Source organism: Harmonia axyridis, chromosome 5 (assembly GCF_914767665.1).
Source record: "Harmonia axyridis chromosome 5, icHarAxyr1.1, whole genome shotgun sequence".
NCBI classification, from domain to species: Eukaryota; Metazoa; Arthropoda; class Insecta; order Coleoptera; family Coccinellidae; genus Harmonia; species Harmonia axyridis.
This window is the reverse complement of record NC_059505.1, coordinates 26,522,978-26,545,749: the sequence shown is the minus strand read 5'-3', so window position 1 is coordinate 26,545,749 and position 22,772 is coordinate 26,522,978. Positions and strand designations below refer to the sequence as shown.

The 22,772-nt window shown below is 31.7% G+C and overlaps 1 protein-coding gene across 4 annotated transcripts in view; it reads right to left on the bottom strand.

Moving 5' to 3' along the window:
* LOC123681075 (patched domain-containing protein 3) overlaps positions 1-22,772 on the bottom strand; it is a 63,195-nt gene that overhangs the window by 29,467 nt on the left and 10,956 nt on the right. The window contains exons 1-2 of one of the 4 annotated variants that reach the window (XM_045619276.1): positions 13,687-13,878; positions 5,432-5,705 (exon numbers count right to left, since the gene is read on the bottom strand). In XM_045619276.1, coding sequence (XP_045475232.1) covers positions 5,432-5,705 — 274 coding nt within the window. In that variant the 5' untranslated portion in view covers positions 13,687-13,878. Of the gene's footprint in view, positions 1-5,431; positions 5,706-13,335; positions 13,455-13,686; positions 13,879-22,772 lie in introns of those variants that run through there. The other 3 variants (XM_045619278.1, XM_045619274.1, XM_045619277.1) reach the window with 3 other exon arrangements.

Here is a 22,772-nt window from a genome sequence, read left to right as displayed (position 1 = left end):
AGGTATTGATCAAAATGATCACTGTGAATTTCTCACATTGACTTCCGGTTTTGAGCATCTTAAAGATGAAGACATTAGGATTATTGTTTGGCTTATTACTTGTTCAATAAGACATAAATTCTCCATGATTTGTGATGGTGAAATTGGAAATGAAATTGAACAAAATATATCATTATTGTAAAGTAAAAATTAGAGATAACGATAATTATTGAAAAAATAAGGTAGATAGTAACAATTACAAAGAAATTATTCAATTAAATTTTTCATTATTCAATTAAATCAAATTAAGAATTAAAAAGAAAGAAATATTATTTTTGCAATATTCTGAATTTCATCATATAGTGCCCTGACTCCAGAAAATAATATTCTTTAAAGAAGTAAACAATCATACAATCGATATGTCTAAACCGTTCAGCAGTCAGTAATTTTAAGAAAAATGTTTACGCTAGATACCATCGACTTACATGAGGTTTACACTATTATTCATTTTAAAAGAGTTCGTCAAGTCCTTATTTTTTAATTTCTTGAAACGGAAAAAAATTTAGATGACTTTCATTGAACAATGAGAAAATGCCTGAAATAACTTTTCGAACAAATAGTTCTTTTCTTGTGCATTTCCACATGAAAATAATATTTAAAGGTATTGTCAAAGGATGAAAATTCGGTTTTTATAAATTTAAAATGAAGACATACAGACTGAAAAGTGGTGGGATCCCAGAGAAGGTCTTTGAAATCCCAGAAGGCAGCTAGCTCTTAATAATCCAAGTGCATAACTTTGGAAGAAGAAAGAAATTCAAAGGAGAATCTTGACAAAAATATTACATACTTTATATCTTATTGAATTTTTTTGAATATCATCATTTTAAATCGATTCGTTGTAGAACTGTCAGAAGCTACTTTGGTATCAGTTGCTATCGAGTTGAGAATTGCCATTTTTTGAGCTGGTACAACCATGATATTCAAGTGAGAACTGTAATTTAGTTGATACTGAAAGAGAAGCCCATTAGAAAGGGTAGAAAATTGTTATTTTTTACAAATATACCAATTATTTTTACTACTATGATTTTTAGCCAACCTTTACACAGTGGAAACATTAAAACTCATCGATTTCTTCTACTTACTTCGAATGAGTCGTTGAAGTGAATTTCCGGCGTCCAAAACTTTCAAACCCCTTAAAATATATTGAAAGAACGTCTAACAGCATTAAATAACTAATTTCTACAAGATATTATCGATCCCTTTCTATTCACCGTATCGAAATATCTCCATAAATTTACGGAATTCTCTATGGAATCACCGTTTCAACGTTGAATTTCCTGCTGAACCTACCTTCACGAGATCCTCATCAATATAGCGGCTTCAGCAATCAGCATGAATTGTAATAACAACAACTACAGGGTGGGTACAAATTCGATATCTAATGAAGTCATATCCGGAACAAAAGCAGTCAGAGAAAAATTGATGGCATATTTTTTAGTTATTTTCTCAATATACTGAAGAAACTGAGAATGGCATGTCGATGCTTCCTCTCCTTTTCGAAATATGAACGAAAATTGGAATTATATTAATAACGACTTATTCTCATTTCCACCATAACAATTGTTTCATTACACGGTAGCTTCTTCAGATTTCTTTCAATAAGAATTACTTATATCTAATACCTAGATATTATAAATTAAAGGGATTTCCACCAAAATGACCGAGTCAATTAAATACATACATTTAAATGAAATTTTATCAAACTATCATATTTTCCAAATTCTTGATGCTATCACTGTGCAACAAAAACGTTATTGCAGTTAAATTCGCATAAAATCTTGTGATGCTCAAAAAAAAATCAGTTTTTAAATTATGATTTATACTTTTTCTAATGTAACCCATTATTTCGACTTCTTATTATCTTCTTATTATTAAAATCTGTGAGAAACTGATGTTTACAGCATAATCATAAGATTTCATGGAATATATCTCGAAATAAAAGGGAATATTATCGAAATTCAGTTTTTATTTACTTTAGTTTCTCGAAAAAGAATTTCTCTTACTTCTTAGTTCCGGAGATCTCATAATTAGAAATCAAATTCAAACCACCATGTACTCACAACTTGTTCCATAATCCATAAAGAATTTTTCTTGCTGAATGGATAAATAAGTAATTCAATCGATAAGTAGAATAATCCTCATATTTAACATCTGTTGGATAAATTGTGGAATTTGTGTAAGAAACTGGATCAATATCAAGTCAGCAGTTTGGCGAATTGAAAAAATATTGAAGAAGCTTGTGGGTTACTGGGACGTCAGTTGCAGTAACCATCTGCATCTTTTAACATATTTGACCGTAATTATTGGTTCATTACAATCAATAATAAACCTTTATTGTCGTGTTTTTTAATAAAGTTTATTATGCTTCGATTGCGCAGATCATTAGAACTATGAAAAAATTACATTAAAATTCATTATCGTTCAAGCCTAGGAATACTTCACGTTTTGAAATGTCTGCTACTATGTTAACAAAGTACCAGATAAATAAGTCGAGAGTTTCCGAGAAAAGTTTTGGACGGCATTTTGCTTCCGAATCTACCAATACGTATTTAAATACGAAGTTCTAAATATATAGGATGCACGTTGACCATGCGGAAAAGTGAAATTCCCGGGATTGCCATATTTCGCGTATTCGTCTGATGGTCACAAAATTTGGATGGAATCGTGAGCTTATGATATTTTGCACGGATTTCTCTGATAGAATGAGCAAGTCTCATTTTTGAGGCTATCGCCGACAAAAGATTCGAAAAATACAGATATTGCAACATAATGAAATAAACGCTCAAAAAGTTAGGGAGGTTAATAGTGTTTATAGCACGTGACATTCTCAGCTTCTCTGGGATCCCACCACTTTTTAGGATGAGTGAAGCATATTTCAATCCTTCACTCATCCTAAAAGTGGTGTTCAAATTCGTTTTTAAATCTTTATTTTAAATTTATAAAAACAAGGATGACACGCAAAATCGTGAAGCGTTCCACATTTCTACATCTACACATGCTTTGTTGTTTGAAGTTGATAATTTTTGTATAGCTCCATCTCAAAAGAATATATATTTATAAAAACCGAATTTTCATCCTTTGACAATACATTTTAACTTGCAAAGATACTTAACTGGATTCTTGCATATTTTTTTGACGTTCACATAAAATTCCACTGTAGTTTCCATGGAAATTTGAAAATTTTTAGATATCTTGAATAAGTCTTATTGAGGACGGTTTATCCATTCGGTTATTTTCATTTTAGAATATCTCCAATTGTCCTTTAGTAATTGACAAATATCTTCTGAATATTTATAGGTTACCGAATATTGTGACTAAAATTGAAATATAATCAAGAACTACGTGTAAAAATGAAATGAACTCAATTCAGTGATAAAGAATTATTCAAGTATGGAAGCTAGTAATGCAATGACTTATCTTAATGACTTGAAACTGTGACTGCAGCAACGAATTGATCAACCTAATCTCCAAATAAAATCAGAACAACACTATCAATGCCATTCGAAGTATATTAAGAAGATGATGATAAATTATGAATGAAAAATTTAATTCGATAAAATTTTGATGTCTAGAAATATTGATTAGCAGATGTTCGTTGAATGCACAAGCAACAAGATCATCTCAGAATAAATATCCTTTCAATAAATTTCAGATATTAGTCTCACTTCTAACATCGTATTCCCAATTGTTTATAGAATATTTCATATTGAGTTTATGGTGTATTCCATATTGTTGAAAAAAAATCATGTTTGTAATTGTCAAATGAAGGAAATGAATAAATAAATCAATTTCGATGAATTATCTAAATTTTTTGCGTTTAAGTTATCTGTATATTATTCAGGATCGCACAAACCTAGATATTTGGCAATGATACACGGAATTTTGCCAAATGTGTTTTTTACAACTGGTTGAATTGTAGAACGTCCTCGTCAATTGCTAAGAAATTCTTTTATCTAGACAATCCCGTCCGCGTAAGAACATGTATTCTCTTATCAGCTTCAAGCTATTCATTTTCGTCTTCTTTAATAATTATGGAAACACGCTCTTTATCGTTTTCTGTCTCTGATACATTAACCAAAAAATAGACTTTTTATCTTCTAAATGAGTAAATAGCATATTCACAAGTTTTTGCCGTCGGCATCCACTAGATACATCGAATATTAATGTAACTTTCTACATTGAAAACATCTCATTCGGTGCCTCATAAATAAATTTCAAAACGACATCTCTAGCCAGAACTTTGAACATTTTTGGTTAATATCTTTTCCATCCTTGCTTTGAATATTCTACCAACTTATGGTAATTACCGATGTTAATATTCTTATTTACCTTCAAAGCCTTCTGTATCCTTGAATATTTGGATCATAAAGAACTCGGAGAAAATGTTTCAGAGAGTTCGAGTTTTATTGATACCTACATATTACACAGTTTTCTCTCATTCACTTTACAAAATATTGGTACTCTTCATCACATGAGTTTCGTGATCTCTTTGGCCATAAGTTTTTTATTGCCTTTTATGCTTTTTTGGGAAATTTTACTATTTTCGTCAATATTTACATCTAAATTTTGACAATTTTCCTAGCCATGACAGTGCTAGAAAATTAATATACCTCCACTATGATGAAATTAAATTTGTTGCAATTAACTTGAAGTCATCCCTAACTATATACATACAACTCAAATATAAGCAGAAATAAAGTGTTTTACTTTTATTTTTGAGAAGGGAAGAATTGAGCAATTTCATTTGTTATAGAAATTCATACGGTTTACATTTGAAAAACACAAGTTTGTATTATAACTTCAAAACTAATTCCAATGAAAAACAAATGATTACATCAATAGATTATACTAAAAGTGTCTGTAGAACGTGTTTGTTCCATGTTGATAGAACCAGTAATAAAGAAGTTATGAGAACTCTTCATTTCACGCTATTTTCCAATTTCCTCTTATAGCTTGAAAGCAGTTGAATTTATGAGGTTGCTGTTTTCACCAAATTAATTCTATCAAAAATTGAACCCGAAAATGTGACATTCATTTTTTTCCAGCTCAAAGAAATTCCGAGATTCCCTCACTAGACAACGCATTTGGGAGATCCGATCCTATCATCAATTTTTTTGCGAAATACGAAAAGTAACCAAGAAAGATACTTTTTTATTCGCAAATTAAAAATATTAACTTTCTTCCATATAAATTATTGTTTGAGGGAATCATGTGAAAACCCCATAAAAATCGGTGATTTTTAAAAATAAATATCTCTAATTTCGTTTCGTACTGAACAACCACATGGTTGTGTTCTCTCTTAATGATATTGATAGATTGATAAATATTACGTCCGTACTGGGAACAGTATTAAAATCACTAGTATCTTTAAAAACTCCACATTTGAACCTACCTGCTCTCGTAATCCTTGCAACATTGAATCGGCTGGTATAGTTAACTTTAAAGAACTCTTCAGCCACAGCTCTTTCGTATTTTCCTGGACCATTTATGGGACTGAACAGATATTCAGGATCTATATTGTTTCGCATCTGTTGCACTCCTGTTATTCCAAGGAGTGTGAGAAGAACTGGCACAATTATAAAATATCCTGGATGTCTTCCTACGAATGATCCTAGTTTGTAGAAGGCTCGGTTGAGTAGATCGTCTACACATCTTAAGCCACCCATCTGAAAAAAAATAACAATTTATTAATATTGACAGTATTGGCAAGATTCCATTAAAGTAAATATTTGGTCATACCGTTCTTCATTTGAATTATACATTACACCTGAATACCATGCAGGGAACAACTACAATGATACTAGGAGTTAATAAACCAGCTGATATTTGGGGTTTTGAATGTTAATAAGATAAGGTTGAGAAGACATTGTGACGTGATTCCCAATTTTTAGAGAAAAGGTGTGCATACCGTATTGTGCGGCAATATGACCACCCAGCGTTACATACAGGAAGTGTATGACACCTCATGTTTTACCCTATCATCGGATACTATCTACTCCTAAGGAAAGAGTCGAAAACCTCATTAAAATTATGCCCAAGCGTGTAAATAAAGAATTATATACATCCAATAGATGTTGTTTGCTTCGAAATTATTCAAGCCACACAAAATTTTTATTTATTAATCAGAATTATTTTGAAGATATATTTTAGTTGGGTCAGATGTCTCACTCATTTCTAATATATCACTCATGATTTGTTCCATTTATATTATTTCATTTAGTTACTTTTATCATACGTGCTGACTCTGAGTGACTAATATAGGTAGCACAGTAGATTCAATTAATCTTAGGCTATTTGGTTCGAAAATTAAGCAAGGTGTGATCATTAATTTTAGATGAATATGTAACTTTGAAAATAAATTTTATTTGATTCAATAAATAATACAGATATGAAAATCTACCAATCAAGAGAGAAACGACCTATCGAATCAAATTACTAAACTGAAAGAGAAAAAAACGTGAAACTCTTCTAATCAACACAAAAATACCAATCAAGAAAGAAACCAGCAATCAAGAAATAAAACCACCTTTAAAGACAGAAACTACCGAACAAGACAATCCAACAAGATTCAACACTTTAATTTTTATCTATGCTGATATATTATTGGAATATGAAGTTGAATTAGTGATTAGATTGCTACGCTCTTATATTTTATTTATATCAAATTATCCGTTGTGCACAGTTGAGTAAGTCACAGTTTGTTTTGTAGGGTTCATTGACTTTCTAATATTGCATTGTTAATAGTTATTTATAATACAAGTGCAGAAGGCATTGATATTCTTCCACGAGTTCAAAATTCAAAAACGAGCCACGAAGTGGCGAGTTTTGGAATGAACGAGTGGTAGAATGAGCCTTCTGTACGAGTATTATACATTATTTTCTCTAATTCATTGCATTTTCATTGAAATTAATGAAATATTTCCATAAATATATTTTAGTGATTTTTGCATTGAAAAATGTTGGTTGGCAGAACTGATTTTTTTAAGGCAAATTGATGAATTGACAGATAAAGCCGTGGCGGAAAGTTCGGAGTACCAACATAGAATAATAAAATATAAACATGAAAACTGTGCGTTTCTGATATATTCTCGCACGATTTTGTTCTACAAGATGTGGAAGAATGAACGGAATGACCACAGAATTAGAGAAATAAATTTTTATTATTATTATCAACCGCGGTGTCCAAACGTATTGAAATTGACCACGAATTAGGTAGTTATCGGTGTGACCAACTTTATCGTTTGAGACCACTCTAGGCTCACGAATTTACGAAATGATAAAACGATCTATTCAGGGAAATTTTAGGCGCTCCTTTGACTGCATTCGCACCATTTATTACTAGATAATAGTTCCCTCATTACCTACTCTTCAATGAAGAACACGTTGAGTATTCTTCATTTCAACAACGCTTTCTGAATTTGTTATGTTATTCTGTGACACAACACAAATGACACCTGAAGCCCTCAATCTGGTTTAACGAAGGTAATTACTTCATCATTGCGAACATATATGGCTGTGTGTCTGACCTTCAAAACCATCCTTTTGTGCATGGAAACGTCAGATTGACAAATCTGTTCCGATGTGATTAAAATAACATTATGTTTCTTATATTAGTATTTCTTCAATGGGTTGGCAATACTTGTTGGAGGGGCAATTCAAGAAGTTCTGGTGAATGACTGAAATATTGTTGGAAAATTGTTTCGAGTTGAATGATTAGTTATTCATCCAACCTTATTTAGGTATTGGAATTTGAGGAGGAATTACTCCAATGAATAAAAGTTTGAAATTATATTAGAGAAAAAGGATGCAGCAGCTTCAAGCACATCAGAGAAGTAATATTTTCCATGAAATCTTATAGTTATGGTTAAATAATCAGTTCCTCAATAGTTTTCGAGTTAAAATATCAGAATGACGAGTTCCATTGGAAATTTGTTTCCGGTGTCTTTGGTATACAAAGGTTTAACATCAATCTCTAAGAATTCTCCGACAGGGCATTTAAAAATATAGCTCTGTCACACTGTCGTCAAGAGGGATTACCACCACGTGGTTTTTCGCATATCAGTCAAACTTTGGTACACATTCTGATGGCGAAAGGCGAGATCTCTCCATGTAGATTATAGCTTGAGGAAATTATGTGAAAACTCCATAAAAATCTGTAATTTTTAAAAAGAAATATCTCTAATGTCATTTTGAACTGAGCAACCACGTGGTGGTGTTCCCTCTTAATGCTGTTAGCTTTGAAATACTTCATCAATCGAGTATGAAAAATTGTCCAGTCGTTTGAATTGATATCGACCCCACCTAGACGACCGACTATAATTTGATATGAATCTACTTCACTCAATTTGGAATGATGGTATTATACACTTTTGTACTTTTCTTAACTACAACTAACTATAAGATTCACGCTGTGCAATCAAGGCCGTATCTAGTAAAAAAAATTTGGGGGGGTCTGGTAAATTCCATAAAAATATTGCGGAGTTTGCGATCAATAAAAATAAAATAATAATAACATAGAAAAAGTTGAGATTATTTTAGGTGAAATTAGAATCATTATTTCTGAAAAAATTTCGGGACCCCTCCTAGCTACGGCCTTGTGTGAAATTCATGCTCAACTATAGTTGCCATGGAAACCATATTTAACAATAACTTTGTATTAGAACTCATAAACTCAAGATAAACTGAGATATAACAACAAGATTCTATGAAAAATTGCACTTCAATAATGTTTTGGTTTTATTGAAATAGCATCAAGCATGTTATGATAGTTCGAAAAAAATATTCCAATTTTCGTTCATATCTTTAAAATCTAGGAGATATCGATATGCAGTTTTTTTTCTTAAAAAAAAAGTTATGTGACACCTCTGAAATGGTGAGAGATATAATTTGGTAGGGTAAAAGTGTGTTTATTAGTGTGTATTTCTGAACACAATTTCAGATAAGTATTAATTCTCTAGAAAAAACCATTTTCTTTGTGACCCCAATTTTTTCATTCGTGTCTAATGCAGTCTCTTCAGGAATTATGTGTTTAAACTACATCTGTCTTTCAAGCTATTCCCACTAAGCCGGCAAGTGACTTGAACAAATTACTAAGAGTATACATATAAATTAGGTAGTTAGGTACCCGAGTTTATAGGCTAATACTAATTCATCCTTGTTTGAACGTAATCATAGGACTCACATCAAATAATAATCGAAATCTCAACTTCAATTATGCTCTACAAATTATTGAAGACTCAATAACCATTATTTCTCACAAACATAATGCTCAATATTATTTCAGTGCAAGATAGAAATTGATTTCAGGGACTGAATTGAAAAATAAGAATGACAAAATACAACTATTGCAATTTCATAATATTGCAGAAATTGCTTGCTATAATTAAATAGTAACTAATAGTAAATCAGAAGAGCGAAAAATTGTGGTTTTCATTGTTAATGGTGATCAGTATTTCGAAATATACAGCTCATAAAAATTATACAACTGATTAGTTTTACTTCACTGTCATTGGAAAAAATTACCGATGTCATAGGCTGAAAAAATAATTCGGTGAAAGTGCGTATTGTATCATATATCAGAGATGGGATAATATCATAAAATACTTTCATATCATTAAAAGGGATAGTGATTTAAAACGACATAATTCTTTTTGCGTGCAGGTAATACCTCAGGTAGTTGCGATATTTGCTATTGCAGATTGAAGTATATTGTTCAATTTCATCTATTATTTACGGGTTTATTCAACTTTTCATTCATCAATGATACACTCTTAAAGAAATGTTCGTTGCAACATGGGTTCTCAGATTGCAAAACTTCTTGGAAGGTCTAATCATAGTAAAAAAAATTGTATTTCCGTCATTTAGTTATTAGTGATGTAAATATACATTATTAGCAGATTTTTTTAAACATTTTTCTGTTGTATTCAATAAGCGTCTATAACTAGCGTGTACTACAAAATCTCTATATATATAGAAAAATTGTTGTTATCTTTTGAATCCACTCACTTAAATCAATTATGACAGTTGTGTAATACTTTTGGGCAGTCAAGGATAAAAACTGGTTTACCTCAAATAATTTTTGATACTTCTGCTCTAATTTATATGATTCTGTTAATTGAGCATTCGGAAATGATTATAATAATGATATTTCAGCGTTGGAAGGAAAAATGAAGTGGAATTAGTGAAGGTGTGATTGAGTAAGTTTTTACTTCTTGTGTAATATCGGAAATAACTATTGAATTCATAATTTTCCATTGAACTAGAGATTGTACATTATTTTACGAATTAACTCAAGGTTGGCGTATAACTGTAGATAATGATGTTTTGAATGAAGTTGACCGTTCAGTGTTTTTTGAATGCAGTGACAAATAATTAGTAGTAACCTAAAGGACAAAATTGAAATAATTACAATAACCATCGAAATTTGGTTCGAAAATTAGTTGATACCCGTTATCAACTCTAAAAAATTAATAAATGGAATTTTCCTGAACCTTGCCCAATTGAAATAATGAAATTAAAATGAGGAAGGCATTGACCTGTCACGAGCTATTGAACGGTCGTTCATTCATTCGCCAATTATTGATTCTTGATTCTTGATCTCCAAGGATGCAATTGGCGAATGAAATAACGAGCGCCCAAAAGCTTTTGACTTCACGTCAGTGCTCTCTTAATTTTGTTCCGATGTTTTGCTTGAATTTTTTATAGGTAAATTTGATTCACAATTTATAAAATATTTTGCCTTGAATTGATATTGAATATATGCACAAAAATTTGAATTCGGTCGGGTCTGTTGTCATAATTTCATAAAATCCTATTTTGCAGCGATGGAAATGAGATCGAAAAAACTACAACCAATTTTTATTACGAATTAAATAAATACGCACAGAAAAAGTACATCGTCTTCATGGCAAAGGGTCAACAACGCACACTTGAGAAATTCCTTCCTGCATTTGTAGCTGAATTTTTAATTCATCACTTTATTGATGAATTTTATACACAAGAAAATTTCAGTGAAAGTTAATAGATTGATTCTGAGACATCGAAATTCATCATTGAGGAGAATTTGCATTGTTTTTTTTCTTCAAACGAGAAGAGGTATGATGCAAAAATTAATCTGTTTGAAAAGGCATTTCATAATACCAACAATCATTGTTGAATTATTAATACAGAAGATATGTACTAGACTAATTTATTAACATAATCTCTTTCCGTATCAATGAAGCATTTATCCAATACAATGATGTTGCTTCAACGGATAGAGCTGTCTTCGAAAGTGACAATCTACGGATGCTTTCATTAAGTGTTACTTTCTTCAATTTCCTTACTTGATCTCTATGGTGGGCTCCACTGGTTCTTGAGAAATGATTCATTATTTTTATGTGGGTTTTTAGATCATATCTCAAATTGGCACCGGAGATATGCCAGTGTTTCGCATTGCTGAAAATTAACAATATGACTTGTTCTTTAGGACAAGTGCGAAGGCGATGAACTGGTTAAGATTTTGGAGAACATGAATGCAATTATTTATTTTACTGTTATAATCTGTGTTATTTCAATGCGATTTCTAGAGATGACATATTTATGTATTAAGAAGCTGTTGATTGACTTCATGAATTCATGGAGGAATGCAATAACGTTTCAAAATTGACCCAAATTTTTTTTCAGGAAGTAGATTGCAATAATATACGAGAGGTGCAATTGTGTACCTTTTGAGAGCTCGTTCACAAAATTATTTCGTTTCAATTAAATTTTGAACCGGGAATGAAGTTTAACTGACTGAAGACGGATCCATTCTCAAATTCAATTCTGTCTGTCCGTCCAGCCTTAAACCCCAACACTTTTTAACGAAACCTAAAAATTTGAAATTTGTTGAGTTGGTTCGGAACTCCAATGTGTTGGTTGAATTCATTGATAATTGAACTATGATATAATCACCATTACTAATCCATATTCATTTGGCTGGCTAGAATAAGAACGACAGTTCAGATTACCGTTAAAGGACGACTCTTTGAATATCTCTCACTGTTTCCTTATTGGTTTGAGTGAAAAATATCGAATAGTATCTAACTTTTTCAAAAGTAGTTAAATTAATTATTGTATCCTTCTATGATGCGATTCCTTTTAGATTTCTCCATAACATTCTTGTGCTTATTGTTCTAGGAACTGCTAAATTCCGATTACTATTTTACTTCAAAAAGAACAATTTTCTGGACTTGATGAATACAAGGCTTATAAAAACAGTTACTTAAAAGCGTCCATGGTTCAATTTTATACGCTCCTACACATTTTCACCTATTCTTGTTCAGGTAGGATGGTCTCCGTTACCTCAGAAAACTTATTCACAAAGCGTATGAAGATGTTGGTTCATATGTTCGAGAACAAATTAGAAACTTGATGATTTCTTCATAAGTATAAATTCTTCAATATTGCAAAAAGAGTAGGTACTGATGTTAGAATTTACTATTGAATCATGCAGATATTGTTTAATTAAATTAAATAGAAAAATTCGACAGAATATCGAAAAAAAAAATATTTCACTGACAATATATCCGATCTATTTGAAATTTTGGCATGCATATTAAAATTTTTTTGTGCTGATAGCGTCATCAGATTTCAAAGAAGAATTCAAATTCAATGAAAATTCGAAAAATAGGAAGAGAGCATTGAAGTGAAGTCAGGAGCTTTTGAGCACTATTTTCATTCATCCACCAATTGCACCCTTGCTTCAATTCAGATCTAGATTTTCAGCCTTCATAACTCATTGTCTATTCATTAAATAAGAAGACAGAACCTTAGTATCATTATTATTATCATTATAAGGTTTAGTAAGATTTTTGTAAAAATTTTATTTTTTATAAAATTACTGACGAAAACATAAGATACACGTAAGACAAATACAATTTTTGTATTTTACTCCATACAAACCGTAAAATATAAAAATTTTAAAGAGATTCACCAAAGAAAAAAATTTTGAGAACGATTTCAATGGATCCTAATTGAATACTCATTGAGGTTTTATTATACGGAAAACAATAGACATAATAGGTCGTGCTGAAAAGCATCTAAAGTATGTATAATAAACGTATACCTGCGTAAATTTTTTAAAATTTAAAAGTGCAGAAAACCTTGAAAAACCGAAATTATAGTGTTGATCAATAACATGTTACCCTACCTAAATTTTTCTATCGAGAGATGAAATTAATGGGTGTGATAAAATGTATCTCAAAACTTTCGAAGAATCTGACTAGTGATATTTAATCGTTAAAGTTGACCCTCTCAAATTATTCTGTTAATTACCCAGCTCTGAAATTTTCCAATACTTGTCTTGATTCCAACGATCATATCCATCACTAACTAACTGCTTTTGTGTGGCGCCAAACACAAGAGTTGAAAGAAGGATTAACACGATAAAACTGAAGAAACGATTCGAAATACAACAAGTTTTTTATCGGATAGGGTTAGTCATGACGCTCAAGAATATAATGGTCTCAGATTCCATCAGAGCCGTCAATCCCCAACTGATTACTTGTTTCATGGTATTGAATTGAAACTGAAGCTTTTTATCGTATGCAACGAAAACAAAAGTTCTAAACACGTAAATCTTTAGAAAATTGTAGAATGGGGTGAATCATAATCATTGTAACTCACCTTTTGAGTGGTTTAGTTCTGGAGAAACGTAAGAAAATCAGATAATACCAAACGAATATAAGCTTGATATACCCACAGTCACAACTATGTCAACGAAAAAAAGCTATTTGAGCCACAATATTTACGAAACGATCAACAATTCGCCATGTCAAGACAACCAGAACTGCACGACTTCTTAACATTGTGATATGATTTGATTTCAAGTCACTTGATGAAATTATCAGTAGTTTATCGAAATCTACAATAATAATATTGAGTTATGCCATTAAGAACATCCTCATTACTGGAAGTAGAAACTATTTTCTTATCGTTTCTTTCTGCTTTTTAAATGAATACAAACATCAAAAACAATCAAACTAAAATTTCATTATTCCAATTACGAATTAATTTGTATTTTTGAACAGATCTGCATTTTTCTTATCCATTTTTTAATAAAAAATTTTTCCGAGCGATTACTGAATACATTTTTGTTTTTTTCCATTGTGATTTTGGCTCTTATAATATATTCTTCTATTCCAGAGATAATTTCAAGTCGCTTAGTTATACTTGTTTATGTCTTATATTTTTTTATTCTGACTCTCCTAGACCTAGGTGTACCGGTAGTGTGATACGTTGGCTTTGTTACTGTATATCATCGCAATTTCAAGAACAGTACTGCCAATTGAAGTAATTTTTAAGAACTATATTCGAAAATGAAATTTATGTTAGGAAGATATAAAAAGGAATGCTACTGGCTTAAAGATCGACAAGAGAAAATAATATGATTCATATGGATTAAATTCTTAAGCCATGAGCATATTCCACTCGAAAAGTGACTGCAGCTATCATTAGTGCATAAATCGCTTTGTGATCTAAAGTCTAGGCGAAAAAAGATAATAAACAAACTATCGTGTCCATTCTACCTTTCTAATCATTTGCAAGTTAAAACGATTGGTGGAAAAATGTATCACCAACGTCGTTGATAGCCTTGGATGTGGAAATTTTTCACAATTTCTTACCGTTGCTACTTCATAAGTTCTTTGTGGGAGAGTCGAATCTGGGTAATTGGAAGAACTATTTCCTTTTTGAGCGCTCGTTCACAGCGCTATGATATCATTTCGTCACGATGTCTATATAACTTCCGAGTTTTGAACCGGAAATGGTCTCAAATGATAAAGTTTGATTCGGCAAAGCTACAAACTTGCAGGTTAGATTGTGATCTCGAATGCTGCAATAAGGTACATCAATGAGCAAAATCCGACTGAAGATTCCGTGAATAAAGCCATCGAAAATTTTGTTTTCCTCATAATTTAAAAACTACGAATCATATAGAGCTAACTAGATTTAGATTGCATTTATGTATATGTATATAACATAATAATTTCAAGTCTCTGTAAAATTTTATATTGATTGCATCATCAGAACCATAGACATTTCAAGCGGAATATGGAAAAAAAGAAATATTCAGGTGACAATAGATCCGACATGATAAGACATTTTTTTTGTAGAAGTAAATAATAATCTCAAGGTTTACGCATAATTATATGTTGAATAAAAAAAAATTCCGTAACGAAAGATACTACTGGGATGAAATGCTGCTATTCATTTGAAACAATCACTCATTTATATTCATGTAGAATTTCTGGGGGATCATATCATCAGAAGCCATCATCCAGATAAACTAACATATAACAGTGAGATCATTCTTCGGGCTGTAAGGGTGCAATAGGCGCAAAAATTTATGATGCCTAGTCAGTGTTTTTCCCGATTTTTCTTTTAATCTCTTCAGAAAGTCACACCAAATTCCAAGATGCAATACAAAAGTCACTAGGATGTATAATCTGAATTTTTCGTTGAATTTCGACAATATTTCACAAAACTCGACTGAAATGAACAAAATATCGTCTAATACTCATTGCAAAAGGCAATTCCAACACTCATGCTTTCGAAAACTCGCTTCTTCGTCGCCTGTTTTCGAATTTGGAATAGGAGCCCATTCTGCAACTTGTTTTAGAATATACATACTATTAAGGACTCATTGCTCAACTTATTGCTCAACTCAAATCTGGATATCAAACAAAAATCAGAACAATATGAGTGTTTTGCTATCTCTATATTGAGTATTCTAACAGATCAAAAAAAAACAACAAGAGATTGAGCTTCTTTCAGACAGCAATCCTTGTTGGTATAAATTTCATTCTTAACTACAATTGTTGGAGCATCTAATTGGTCGTTTAGCTTGTTATTGCAATCAACTAATCAATAGAAATGAATACAAATATGTGGATTCACCAAGAAAGTATGCCGAAATTCTAATTATTCTTTCTCAGTTCAAGAATATCACGATTCTCCATTGAATTCGGATTACTTTTGAAGTATTGGAAAGTCATCCTACATTGTTCATTTTTCCTAAAACCCTACTAACCTACTGTGAAACAATAGATAATACAAACATTGACTAAATGCTCGTGTATTCAAATCTAAATCATTTTTAAAGGTAGAAATAATCATTTGGTTTCCAGGTTTATAATCATGTTCTCATCATTTCAAATTCATGTAAACATAAACGATTTTGATGTGTATGTGAATTATTTTTACAAAAAAAAACTCTTCAATAATTTAAGCTAATACCTAATGCTGGATGGATACCATACTATTTTGATAATGAATCTCCTTCATCTCTTTTACAACCCAGATTATTAAATTTTTATAGCTTATGCAGAAATAAATGCAAAAATATTGACTCTCCACTAATTTTCACTAAGTCTCATCTAGTTCACATTGAATTTCCATAAAATAGATACATCATTAACATTGAGTATTCATCTGATATGCTATTTCATCAATTAAATGTTGCATTTTATAATAAGCCATTATCCGGAAAAATTCATTCAAAAGATAATTCATCTCTATTCAATTTTGGAATCTGAACGAGTTAGTATCTATTTCATCTTCCACATTTTTCAAATAACGAATCTAATAACATGATATCAACACATTATAATGATTATCTTAGAAATTATGAAAGTGTTAATTGCGGTATATTTAACTGAGATTTAACGCTTCATCTCCATCAATTATCTTCAGTAAGTAAGAAGAATATTCGAAGAACATAATGAATGGTGGTCAAAATTGAAAAGGAGTTATGATACATAGGCGTACAACTTTGCTTCCGCCGTTTTTTCCGAAATTAGAGGCATTATTCTAAAGAAAAGTTATACATTTATGATTCAAAGTAATGTCCATCGCTGGCCATTACTTTCTCTTATCTTTCAGGCAGCGTACAAATACCGCGTTGAAAGAACTAGTCATCTTTTGAAGAGATCCACGAATCGCTACAATTTTGTACTTCTTCATAAGACCGGAAGTGCTGGTCAGCCAGGCCGTGTGTCATTGATCGAAACAAGTGATAGTCCGAGGGAGCAACATGGAGTAGAGCATTGTCATGCTGTAGAATCACTTTATCATGTCTCTTGTCGTATTGCGGCCGTTTGTCTTTCAATGCTCGGCTCAAACGCATTAATTGCGTTCGATAACGTTCGCCTGTGATTGTTTCAATCGGCTTCAACAACTCATAATACACTACTCTGAGCTGGTCCCACCAAATACTGAACATGGCCTTGCAACCGTGAATATTCGGTTTTGTCATCGACGTGGAAGCATGATCGGGATATCATAATTTTCTTGGGATTATCGTAATGAACCCATTTTTCATCTCCAGTCACAAAGCGATGCAGAAATCTCTTCCGTCTGCACCTTCAGGCAGCTGTTCATAAGCAACTAAACGCTGTTCTCTCGGCTTCAACTCGTACGGCACCCAATTTCCTTGTTTCTGAATCATTCAAAAACTTTCGGGCGTTTTGAAATGGCTTGTTGCATCACTCCCAATGATCCTGCTAATTTTTGTTGCGTTTGACACGAGTCTTGATTGAGTAATGCCTCTAATTCTGCATCTTCGAAAACCTTCTCTCTTCTACCGCAATGATGCTCTTCGACGTCAAAATCATCGTTCTTGAATCGTTGAAACCATTCTCGGCTCGTTCTTTCACTAATAGGTATTCGAGAGCATTCGATGAGCCTAAGTCGCAAATTTATTCGTATTGAAGCAGAAAATTAAAACCTCCTGCAAATGACATGAATTTGGCTCGTAAGCTGACATGTTTAATCGAGAATAACTTTATAATGCAGTCACGAATCGACTAATATTTCGATGGAGTTATGTTTATAAATACCTAAGCTTATTGTATGACATCTAAGATCTTTTTATTTCGACTACCACTTACCGCTACAGCCATTTATTGCAAAACGGCGGAAGCAAAGTTGAACACCTAATACTTTGCACTATGGCAATTTTTGATCAGACAACAGAATAATATCACATTTTTCGTTGATACCTTATGCCACAATTTTTTTAAACATCAATCAACTTTTTTAATCGTTGAAGCGGTAAAGATTATATTATCCTGAAATTTGCGAACCTTATGTTTGATCATGGAAAGATAATAAACGACAAAATTTCGGTTTAAGATTCATTCACACCTCATAATATGTATACAATATAAATATTCATATCCTGGTCATTTTAAGGAATACAATAAGAAGCATTACTGAATACAGATTTCTTCGCTATTATAGTGGTCATAGTTTGAGACACGTGTCTTCTGTCTGGAATTAAAATTCCTTATTTTGTCGTTTTGCTTTGCTATTTCGTAATGATTGCGGTAAGCAAATGAAAGTAATGATAATATTGCTCGTGAACCATATCTCCTCAGTTAACATAGACAAAACATTGACAAATTACATATTTTTCGACAAGAATTTCCTAGTAGTTTCACTTTAGTTATCTGCATCAAGTGTCTTGATCTTCATGACAATGAATAAAATTATGTAATGAATCGCAGAGGTATTGAGGATAAAAATGAGGAGAAAAGCATTGACGTAAAGTTCATTAATGTGCCAATTTCAGTCTTGAAAACCACCGAAACGTGTTAACCTATATACACATCTGTATACTGTATAGGTATACATATATGTATACCTATACACAGGTATACATATATGTATACCTATACACTGTGTAAAGTATGGAACAAATTCATTTTTAGCTAAACAGACCATTTTCAGGAATAATCCTGAAACACGTCGATTTCTGATTTTAATTTACCGTATTTTGAAATAATAATCTAATATACAGGGTGAATTACTTTCGAGTAATGACGTCACCGTTATTTTTTCAAATGAAACACCCCCATTTTGTCTCAATTTTCCGATTACTCTAGCTGAGCTGATTCCAAAAATGTATCACATGTTGATTCCAATTGGTACAGGTTGAACAAAAATACAATAGTTGTGTGTGTGCTCATAAAGTAACGCGAAACATTCTTTGTTAGTTAAATTAACAATATTATTAAAAATACTTATTGTCTGGCGGCAATTGGTTTGAATTTAACACCCTGTAGTTTGTTACATTTTTAGATTAATAAAAATGAGCTGTTTCCAAACATGTTTGGTACTTGTGGTCTAGCAGACAGGATATGAAAGAAATTATTTCTTATCAATTAAAAAAAAAAACAAAGTCGTCTAGTTTTATGTGAAATTTTTAGTACTACAATATTTTTGGTATTCGTGAATTTCTTAATTATTGCTTAAATTTAATCATGGGCGCCCGCAGGGGGGGGGGCATGGCCCCCCCTGAGATTTTGATTGCCTCATTTTTCAGCACAACACCCCCAATATTACTTTCTCAATCCAAAGGGCATGGAAAAAAAGTAATGGATTTTCAACAATTTTCCGGTTTTCAATGACAATCATGGACGCCTTATCATTTTTCAATGATTTTCATTTTGCCCCCCCTGAGAAAAATTTCTGCAGGCGCCCATGGATTTATTTCATTATTTTTATCCATCCTGTACCAATTGGAATCAACAGGTTATACATTTTTGAAATCAGCTCAGCTAGAATAATCGGAAAATTGGGACAAAATGCAGGTGTTCCATTTAAAAAAAAATGACGGTGACGTCATTACTTGAAAGAATTTTAAAATACGGTAAATTAAAATCAAAAATCGACGTCTTTCAGGATTATTTCTTAAAATGGTCTGTTTAGCTAAAAATGAATTTGTTCCATACTTTACGGACAGAGTGTATGCAGTTCTGTCAAAATTTAGTTAGAGATTTCAACTGAAAATAATAAGATCATAACTTGTTCAAAAACTTTCACATAAATCCAATCGAATTAAATTTCTGACGATTACATGCTCTTCATTTATTCAAAACTAATGAATAAAAGTTCTGACAGGATTCTAATCCTTAGTAATGTCGAACAACAAACCATATATACTCGCGACTGCAATATTTTATTTCAAATAATATTGTGGCTGCAGGAAGTGCCTATAATTAAGAGGACATTATTTCCAATTCTGACTCGAAGAAGTTGAATTAAATAATAGACGACACCAGCATTGAAGGACCAAGTCTATTTATGGTAACCAAATGATTTGTTAGAGCACACAGCGCTAACAAATCATTTTTTATTTTTATTAACGACGAGTCACTCCTGTCGTATTATTTTAAATACACCTCAATTACATTTTATTCGATGTGTATGAAATGTTATGAAAATTTTCCATTTGAAAAAGTTTTAGAAGCTTGCAAAGTAGTTCCTCCATTTTTATGCAAACAATTTTTCATCTTTATTAGTTTAACTGCATCACCGGAAAAATATAACGGATATTTCCTATTCTTAATTCTCACTTTAGGAATATGCATATTTATTCCTTTTTCTAATACATGTTTCGTAAAATAGACTATATCTTTATCTGATAGATGATAGAATGATTATTGAAAACATTAGGTAGGTAATCCAGTTATGCCTATCATAAAATTTCCTCGAGATCACCAAAACGATCATCATAATAAGTGAATAGTGTCAGGAGTTGTACCCAATTACATTTTTTTTTGAATAATCTAACTGAAATTCAAAAATTAGTTGCAAATGAGTGAATCGAATGTACCGGGTTTTTCACCATAATTTGACCCACCCTTTAACTTTGTTACTGAAAGAGGTACAAGCAAATGTTTCTTACAAAAGTTTCACAAAATCGACTAGTGTTTCTTAAATGATTTCACAAAACGAAATATATACAGAGTGGGCTACATATTGATTGCAACTTCATTTTTTCAAATAGAGCACCCTGTATATTTTTCTATATTTGACTAGCTCTTTTTTCCCTGATTTCGAATATATAACTTATGTTTGGTCTATCTCTCTTATTCTGAGTACCACAGAGTTTTAAATTTTAAGAACCACCTGGCATGCTCAGTAATCAGTTTTCAAGTGGTAGGCTGCGATAACTCAAAATGCCCTTTTTTGTGTTACTTTGTTGGCAACGATATGACATGGATACGTTTTTCACTATAAATTGGAATTGTATAATTTGGATGCAACTCCATATATTCTCTCCTTGTAGATTACTTATTTTTATTGTTCTTCACATAAAGTGAAAATATTTCAAATATTTGCTCTTTCTGTGTATGTCACGTATATCATATATCATTGCCAATGAGATAACTCAAAAAAGGGCATTTTGAATTATCGCAGCCCTCCACTGGAAAAATGATTACTTAGCTTGCCAGGTGGTTCTTAAAATTTGAAACTCTGTAGTACTCAGAATAAGAGATATAGGCCAAACATATGTTAAATATTCGAAATCAGGGGAAAAAGAGCTAGAAAATATATAAAAATATACAGGGTGTTCCATTTGAAAAAATGAAGTTGCTATCAATGTGATGGCACTATGTATATATTTCGTTTTGTGAAATCATTTTGAAAAACACTAGTCGATTTCGTGAAACTTTTGTGGAAATCATTTTTCTGCACCTCTTCTAGTAACAAAGTTAAAGGGGGGTCAAATTATGGTGAAAAAACCGGTACGTGCTAAAGCTCGTATTATTTGAAGGGAAAAAATTTTTGTAAAATTTCGATACCTCCTAATCAAATCGTTCGATTTCTCTGAAATTCTTAGTTCTTATTTAAATTTTTTCAGCTATTTGCAGCTAGAGTCCAATAGATACTAAGACGAAAGATTTTACAAAAAGGTGTAACTTTTTCATGAATTGTGGAGTTCAAGGCGTAGACTTTGCAAAATATTCATAAATTTCAATAAAAAGCTCGATTTTCCGAAATAGACAAATTTGAATGCACAATGTCCTTCTTGCACGATTTGGTGGCATATGTGCCATAATGCATAAAAATTCTTCCAAGGAAGCTTTTATTATTTTTATATGCTTTTCAATGGTAAAGAAGTAAACGTCAAAAAGAAAGTTGTTCCTAAAAGGTGATGTAATGACATTGTGTTGAAAGTATAATTCTGTTTCATGAAAGGTCACAGACATGTTATGACCTCTGAAAACTAAATTAAGTATGAGTACATCTCGGTCAAAATCTACAAACAAAATTTCCTGAAAAAAAAAATGAATTTGATCGAGAAACCATGAGAATAACTTAATTCTATTGGTGCTTGAACGTCATTCATGTGAAAAAACATAGTTTCACTGACAACCTCACCTTGTCACACACCTAAGTCAGAACTCAAAAATCAATCATTTCAATAGATTTTCCAGTGACAAAAAATTTTTCAATCAAAATTCTATAAATTCTTTTATAGCCATAATGAAGTAAACGGAGAAACTTCTCTATTAACTTATAGACATAAGAGGAATGAGATCTCGATTTCCCTAAACGGCAGGTTTCGACAGAAAAGAGAAATTCACGCAATCATATTGACTACTTCGTGGAATCCGCAATTTGAACGAGTGTAAATCAAAAATTTGTTACAAGGGCAGCAGCGAGTCGCATATCAACTAATTACTCATTGAAGTTTGCAGGGAATACTAATCAAAACATCAATAGAATAATAAAGAAGAAATTATTATTTACGACTTATGAAAGAGTTTATTGACGTGTACACGTACAAGATAGAATAAAGGAAATTCTTTCTGTCTTCCATCGGATATTGTCGATCAAGTATCCGGCAAAATTTCTGTTATTTCGAATTAATTCCAACAGCCACATCACTATAAATAAACGGTTATGAAGTTAATACAAGG